At 35.9% G+C, this 9,113-nt stretch overlaps 1 protein-coding gene across 1 annotated transcript; it reads left to right on the plus strand.

The window, feature by feature from the left end:
• Positions 1-730: 730 nt before the first annotated feature.
• Positions 731-7,474, plus strand: LOC128556371 (uncharacterized). Its single transcript, XM_053541271.1, has 4 exons — positions 731-897; positions 1,286-1,350; positions 5,859-5,989; positions 7,132-7,474. The coding sequence occupies exons 2-4, from the start codon at positions 1,338-1,340 to the stop codon at positions 7,465-7,467; spliced, it is 480 nt and encodes a 159-aa protein (XP_053397246.1). The 5' UTR covers positions 731-897; positions 1,286-1,337; the 3' UTR covers positions 7,468-7,474.
• The last annotated feature ends 1,639 nt before the right edge of the window (positions 7,475-9,113 follow it).

Consider the following 9,113-nt stretch of genomic DNA (forward strand, 5'->3'; position numbering starts at 1 on the left):
TAATTCCAGTTGAAGCAATGATGTTTTGATTTTTTTTTGGAAATAGTAATGGTGCCTATGCCTGCTGAATTGGGAGAATGAGCTCAATGAAATTCGGAAAAACAGAGATATGTTAAATTTATTTATTTGGGTTATACAGCGCACAAAACCTAAATTTAAAGTTAATATCTACTTTCAGGTGGCTATTAAATGCTGATGTTCAGTCTCAGTAGGAGTTTTAATAAATCTGATATTAAAATTTCAGTATCAAACTCAGCAGAGTCCGAAAAATGTTTTGTGAAGACGGGGCCAGGTCACATATCGCATCAAGGAATGACTGTGGCCAAAAGGTTGGCTGGTACAAACAAACATAAAACCAAAGTCCAGTGAAGAGAAACAAGTTTTCTGTATGACCAAACATAATTTTGATTCTAAAGTGAACAAATTTTGATATTTTCTGCATGTGTTCAAGATTTTCAGGGTTTGAAAAACAGATGTCTTAAAATAAACCATTTTTTCTTGGATTACATGCCTTCGATTCAATGTACCAATGAGGTTCATATTTTAAGTCTTGCATTTTCAGTCTGGAACTTAGCATTTAAAGGTTCTTCAGGGAAGGGAAACACAAGTACAGGTTCATAGGAAAAGCTTATTTCAGAACATTGTGAATATATGCAAATAGTGCTGAAGGCAAGTATTTGAATTGCAAGCTACATGATAGCATATGCACTTAACACACAGTTGAAAAGAAAATCATATATACATTCTTATTCCCAAATTTCAGGAATGGTTATCCTGCTGTGGATCAGAGGAATATTTAATTCAGGGCAGTCCTTCCACATACATAAACAAGATACCACCAACAACAGAGAAAATAGATATAGAGAAAACCAAACATGACATCCAACAGGTGGCAAAGTATGTTCCTTTTCTTTTTTTTAAAAATATATAAATTGAAAGCATGCAACATAGATGCTTTGTAACTGCTTATTACTTCAATATTCAAAATATTTTTTCACTCAACTTATTGGATAAATACCTTTCAGAAGTATAATTACTCCTAGTCAATTTCAAATTTTACCATTTTACTCATTCATAAAAATTATGTTGAGTAAATACTCGCAGACAGAACAAATTACCAGGAGCCCTGTATGTAGATCACTAAAGTACTGTGCTACATTTGATAACTGTAAAATGACTAGAAGAGCATACATCCAGACACAGTGAAATCAGAATAACACACTGAAGGCTTATTGCAGCCAAAATTAATAGGTCCCTCAAATATATCATACATTTTTAATTGCAGGTTCTATGAGAAAGGAGACTTAATTTCCTGGTGGGACTCTTTCTTTAACGAAATGGAAGAAGAAGGTAACCCGTTCTGTGTTGTTAGTCTATTATCATTATTTTTCTCCTTTCAACTTCATGTAACAGCATCAAGTGGAAGACAAACTTGGTATATTCCATAACATCTGAAATAAAAACAGGAAAAGTTAAAAAGATGGCTAATAACAGTGGACAAGATTTACAAATTTCAATGCAATATCATAAGATTTCTTAAAATGATCATAAATTCTTCACACAAGTTTCTTACATTTATAATACCAGATTTATATAGCGCTGTTTTCATGATAAACACATTCAAAGGGGCTGTATATATACCAAACGCAGCCACACAGGGCACGAAATTCATCCTCTAATAGGAGACAGAGCGATCTGACCTGAGGGACAGAGTGTGACCAAGCCCCCAGAACAGATAGAGAGAAATCATTTCAGATACAGGCCAGAATGAACACCGTTATAGTGAACTAGAGGGCCATGAAGGCTCTGTATCGCTCACCTGACCTATTGACCTAAAGATCATCAAGATTAACATTCTGACCAAGTTTCATTAAGATATGGTCATAAATGTGGACTATAAAGTGTTAACTAGCTTTTCCTTTGATTTGACCCAGTGACCTAGTTTTTGACCCCACATGACCCAGGTTTGTAATTGACCTGAAGATCATCAAGATTAACCTTCTGACTATGCTTCATGAAGATACGGTCATAAATGTGGCCTCTAGAATGTGTTAACAAAATTTCCCTTGATTTGACCTAGTTTCTGACCCCACCTGACCCATATTTGACCTTGACCTTAAGATCATAAAGATTAACATTCTGACCAAGTTTCATTAAGATATAGTCATAAATGTGGCCTCTACAGTGTTAACTAGCTTTTCCTTTGATTTAACCTGATGAATTAGTTTTTGACCCCACATTCAAACTGGAAATTGAGATCATCAAGATTAACATTCTGCGCAAGTTTCATGAACATACAGTCATAAATGTGGCCTCTACAGTGTTAACAAGCTTTTCCTTCGATTTGACCTGGTGATCTAGTTGTTGACCCCAGATGACTCGATATCGAATTCGTCCAAGATATTATTGAGGGTAAAATTCTGATAAAGTTTCATTAAGATTGGGTCAAAACTGTGACCTCTGGAGTATTAACAAGCTTTTCCTTTGATCTGACCTGGTGACCTAGCTTTAGACCCCAGATGATCCAACATCGAACTCTTCCAAAATTTTATTGAAACACTACTGACCAAGTTTCATTAAGTATGGGCCAAACTTGTGACCTGTAGAGTGTTAACAATCTTTCCCTTTCATTTGACCTGGTGACTTAGTTTTTGACCCCAGATGACCCAATATGGAACTGGTCTAAGATTTTATTGAGAGTAACATTCTGACTAAGTTTCATTAAAATTAGGTCAATTTGGGTTAAATTGCAACCTCTAGAGTGTTAACAAACTTCTCCTTTTATTTGACCTGGTGACCTAGTTTTTGACGGATGTACGGAGACCATTCCTATAACCACCCACCACTTGTGGCGTGGGATTAATAAAGACTGCTTAAAGACGGGAAAAGACACTAATGATGGTCAAATTAGATTTACCAATTAACTGGCATAATTAGACACACCCACAACTGTGATTATTCTGACAAATTTTGATACTCTATTATATTACTTGCATCATTAACTTGTTTATAAACGTTCACAATCTGTTTTATATCATTACTTAAGAAATGAACCACACAGATATATATCCTATTTATATTGTGTCTTGTATGCAAAGATCATTCATGAACACATGTCAGTTAACAGCATAAGAAGTACAATATTTGTGAAGATTATGGTGAAATTAAAACCGGGTACTCATCGAAATTTCACCAGGGTGCATTCCATGCTTATCAGATTATTGGCTCATCATTAACAAACACTGAACACTTAAATAATAGACCCAGAATTTCATTTGTTCATTTTTTCTCTAGCTTTCTAGAAACAAGAGGACCATGATGGTCCTGAATCGCTCACCTCTTCCCACATGACCCAGTTTTGAGTATGACGTCGTTTTTTCTATTATATGACATAGTGAACTAGTTTTTGAGCTCATGTGACCCAATTTTGAACTTGACCTAGATATTATCAAGATAAAAATTCTGACCAATTTTCATGAAGATCCATTGAAAAATATGGTCTCTAGAGAGGTCACAAGGTTTTTCTATTATTTGATCTATTGACCTAGTTTTCAAAGGTACGTGACCCTGCTTTGAACTTTACCTAGATATTATCAAGGTGAACATTCTCACTAATTTTCATGAAGATGTCATGAAAAATATGGCCTCTAGAGAGGTCACAAGGTTTTTCTATTTTTATATACCTACTGGCCTAGTTTTTGACCGCACGTAACCCAGTTTCGAAACTGATCTAGATATCATCAAGGTGATCATTCAGATCAATTTTCATGAAGATCCATTGAAAAATATGGCCTCTAGAGAGGTCAAAAGATTTTAATAATTTTAGACCTACTGACCTAGTTTTTGACCGCAGTTGACCCAGTTTCAAACTTGACATAGATATCATCAAGATGAACATTCAGACTAACTTATATACATATCCCATGAAAAGTATGGCCTCTAGAGAGGTCACCAGGTTTTTTTATTATTTGACCTACTGACCTAGTTTTTTTAAGGCACGTGACCCAGTTTCAAACTTGACCTAGATATCATCAAGGTGAACATTCTGACCAATTTTCATGAAGATCCATTCAAGGGTATGGCCTCTAGAGAGGTCTCAAGGTTTTTCTATTTCAAGACCTACTGACCTAGTTTTTGATGCAGTTGACCCAGTTTCAAATTTGACCTATATATCATCAAGATAAACATTCAGACCAACTTTCATACAGATCCCATTAAAAATATGGCCTGTAGAGAGGTCACAAGGTTTTTTCATTATTTGACCTACTGACCTACTTTTTGACGGCACGAGACCCACTTTCGAACTTGACCTAGATGAACATTCTGATCAATTTTTATGGAGATCCATTCACAAGTATGGCCTCTAGAGAGGTCACAAGGTTTTTCTACTTTTAGACCTACTGACCTAGTTTTTGACTGCAAATGGCCCACTTTCGAACTGGACCTAGATATCATCAAGGTGAACATTCTGACCAATTTTCATGAAGATCTCATGAAATATATGGCCTCTAGAGAGGTCACAAGGTTTTTCTATTTTTAGACCTACTGACCTAGTTTTTAGCCGCACGTGACCCAGTTTCAAACTTGACCTAGATATCATCAAGATGAACATTCAGACCAACCTTCATACAGATCCCATGAAAAATATGGCCTATAGAGAGGTCACAAGGTTTTCCTATTATTTGACCTACTGACCTATTTTTTGTTGGCACGTGACCCAGTTTCAAACTTGACCTAGATATCATCAAGATGAACATTCAGACCAATTTTCATACAGATCCCATGAAAAATATTGCCTCTAGAGAGGTCACAAGGTTTTTCTATTATTTGACCTACTGACCTAGTTTTTGAAGGCAGGTAACCCAGTTTCTAACTTGACCTAGATATCATTAAGATGAACATTCAGACTAACTTTCATACAGATCCCATGAAAAATATGGCCTCTAGAGATGCACAAGGTTTTTCTATTATTTGACCTACTGACCTAGTTTTTGATGGCACGTGACCCACTTTCGAACTTGACCTAGATATCATCAAGGTGAACATTCTGACCAATTTTCATGAAGATCTCATGAAATATATGGCCTCTAGAGAGGTCACAAGGTTTTTCTATTTTTAGACCTACTGACCTAGTTTTTGGCCGCACGTGATCCAGTTTCGAACTTGACCTAGATATCATCAAGATGAACATTCAGACCAACTTTCATACAGATCCCATGAAAAATATGGCCTCTAGAGAGGTCACAAGGTTTTCCTATTATTTGACCTACTGACCTATTTTTTGTTGGCACGTGACCCAGTTTCGAACTTGACCTAGATATCAAGGTGAACGTTCTGACCAACTTTCATGAAGATCAATTGAAAGTTATGGCCTCTAGAGTGGTCACAAGGTTTTTCTATTTTTAGACCTACTGAGCTAGTTATTGGCCGCACGTGACCTAGTTTCGAACTTTACCTAGAAGTCATCAAGGTGAACATTCTGACCAATTTTCATGAAGATCCATTGAAAATTATGGCCTCTAGAGTGGTCACAAGGTTTTTCTATTTTTAGACCTACTGACCTACTTTTTGGCCGCACGTGACCCTGTTTCGAACTTGACCTAGAATTTACCAAGATCAACATTCTGACCCATTTTCATAAAGATCCCATGAAAACTGTGACCTCTAGAGATGTCACAAGGAAAAGTTTAAGCACACACGCACGGACGGACGATCACAAAAGCTCACCTTGTCACTTCGTGACAGGTGAGCTAAAAATCATTTTCCACTACACTTTTCTAAATAAGTGGCGACCCTGCTATGCATTATACAACACAAGTATAAAATAATATATACAAGTTTCAATTTCACTTACTCAGAGGACAGAGACTTGGATTCAGTTGATTTGATTGGCAAACTGAAGAAGTTAAAACTTGAAGAGGCATTGGAGTTGACCACAACAACAGAGAACATAATCAACATTCCGGAACTTGATGAACCAATCCCGGAGGTGTGTATTGTTCCTGTAAATAAACTGACATTTAATACTGTAAACCTAGAAATGTTCACTGATACTATGTTTCGCGTTTTTCTAAACGTGGACATTTTCGCGGATACAAATATTCGCGAAACCATATCCATCGCGAATCCCGCGAAAATGAAGTCACAAGTGAACATATTTAGTATACTAGGCTAAGTGTCACGGCATAGTTTTCTCGAAAACGTTCAGTTTTTGTACCCTTTCATTATAAATGTACCCCAATCATTTTCATCCATATCAACGGTTATTATTATACCAGATTTATATAGCGCCCTTTTCATGATAAACACGTTCAAAGGCGCTTTACAAATAGGAAACGCAGCCAAAAATCATCCTCTACTAGTACAGACACAGAGCGATCTGACCAGAGGTACAGCGTGAGATAAAGCCCCCAGAACAGATAGAGAGAAATTCTTTTTAGATACAGACTTTTTCACACACCTGATTATTTACAACTCAGTAAATTGCTGTTGTTACACTGTCATTTGTTTGCAATTTAAAGGCAATAAAGCAGTATCATTTGTTAGGCGATTAAACCACTCATAGCAGAAATAGACACAATATTTTACATACAAATAATATATCGCATTGGCTGCCGACTACAATTTACATATGTCGTTCGATAGATGTTTCTGTTTTTATCCCCTGTTTGCCTGATGGATCGATATTGAAAAGGCTGTTACATCTACAGAAATAACTTGTCAATAAATAGAGTTAATGTGGACTTGTGCACTCATTTTATACAGTTATGGTACTGGAATAGTGATTTATTTAAGCTGAAGCTAGAATCTTTCGCGTTTTTGTTAGATCAGAGTTTTTCGCGGCTATTTAATTTCACGGAAATATACTATCCGCGAAAGGCGCTAATTTAAAAAGCGCGAAAACATTTATAGGTTTACAGTACTAAGATCAATATGCAAAATGTGTAAAATATCAAATCTTTATTCAAACATTAACATAATTAATAACATAGAAAGTTGCTTTTTTCAATAAAGCTATTGATTTTGTTATGTTGGTGCATAAATCATCGTTTGGAGTTCAGATGCGAAGAAATTATCCAAAATGATATAATAATACATCTTCAACTGATTTATACAATTTACTTTCAACAGGTAACTATAGGAAGGGCTAGGAGAGTTATCTCTCAAAAGGAAGACATGAAGGTACAAGACCTTGTACTTACAGACACGCCTATGTCGCCAGAAGACTGGCCTCAGATTGGGCAAGTGGTCGAATTGCTGGACGATGACAGGGTGGTAATTCAGCCCTTCTGGGGTAAGAAAACCACAACATGGAAACCGGCAGTACGACGACCAAAAGGACAGAAAATCACGTTCACTGTCCAGAAAAATGTTATCTGGCACTATGGTTTCAATTTAACACCAAGTGGTTTTCTACCCAAATCCATTAGAGAAATGGTGGAGCAGTATGAGGAGGATAATTTGTAGACATTGCAACCTGAAAGAAAAATAAAAAATTTATGAAAATTATGCAGAATAATAGTATCTGTCATGTGTTTACAAATCGGATAGAAATATCCGTCCCGAGGGCACCTGCGCATTGGGCGGTAATGAAGCTTGCAGAATTACCGCCCATGCGCAGATGGCCAAGGAACGGATATTTCCATCCGATTCGTAAACACGACTGATATTTTTTCCTGCATATCGTTTACATATTAGCATTTTATCCTGGCAGATTATTTTTCTTGCATACCGTATTTTACAAATAACAGGTAGAATTACTTTCTTTGTAGCACTCTATCATATAGTAGAGGCAGGAAATTAGCGTCCGTAACCAGAAGCGATGTCATGTTTTGCCTTACCCACAATAACAAAGTTACCTAGTTTTTGACCTTACCTAACCAAGACTGGAACTCCACATTAAAATCATGAAGATTAACATGCTGACAAAGTTTCAATAGTATATAGTCATAAATGTAATCTCTAGTGCTAACTAGCTTTTCCTTTAAATTGACCTAATGAGCTATTTTTTAGACCTCACATGACCTATTTTCAAACTTGACCTAAATACCATCAAGATTAACATTCTGCCAAAGTTTCATGAAGATACAGTCATAAATGTTGCCTCTAAAAGCTTTTCCTTAGATTTGATCTGGTGACCTAGTTTTTTATCCTAGATCAAACACATCAAATGTTTTCTTTGAGAGTAAGTTCCTGACCAAGTTTAATAAAGATTGGAACAAAATTGTGACCTCTAAAGTGTTAATAAGCTTTGCCTTTGATTTGACCTGGTGACCTAGATTTTTACCCCCAGATGACCCAATATTGAACTTGTCCCAGATCTTATCAAGAGTAACATTTAGGTGAGCTAAAATAGAGTGAAATAGAGTTATGGTTTATAAACATTGAACTCGCACTCGGTATTTTCTATGAAAAATTAAAGTTGATTAAAGTATGATTAAAGTATCTATTACATTTAAGGAGATATGTTCTGAACAAACTGTTAAACACAATGGGAGATAACTAAAACTGTGGCCAGCTCCAGATATGGTTCTTATCTACTGCAATTCCTTAATGGACACACTGACAATACAGCGACTAAATGAAACCACCAAGCCCAAAATCAATGTAGCTTCAATATTTACCTATTGTAATTTCATTAGAATTTTTCTCTGCCACTTCCCTAAATCACAAGTCATAAAGGCGATGTTTCCTGAAAAAGAATGAGAATACATTTTTCAGCAAAAGGGGGACTTGAACTTTACATCAAAATTCCAGTACATTGAGAGTCAGCTTTGCTGCAAAAATTAAATTTTTCAAATTAACAATCCGGTAACATTTTCATCAAAAATTCATAACATTGTGCAGCAATTTAGCTTATTAGATTTGTATCGAGAAATATGCAAGAGTTCTGCAGCAGAAATATTGCGCAACTTTTGGGAGGACAATATTATTCGTAATAGTATTTTTATTAAATGCGCACCTACACTTCAGATCATCATATAAATGATGCAAAATTGTTAATCCGCAAGAGTGAAAATGGAAATTTGTCGTTAAAGAATTTTTAAAAGCGACGACATACATGAAACTAACGTCACAAAGGACGTCCCACACCTGATATGAAATTTAAACAT

The sequence above is a fragment of the Mercenaria mercenaria genome, chromosome 4 (assembly GCF_021730395.1).
Source record: "Mercenaria mercenaria strain notata chromosome 4, MADL_Memer_1, whole genome shotgun sequence".
Lineage (NCBI taxonomy): Eukaryota > Metazoa > Mollusca > Bivalvia > Venerida > Veneridae > Mercenaria > Mercenaria mercenaria.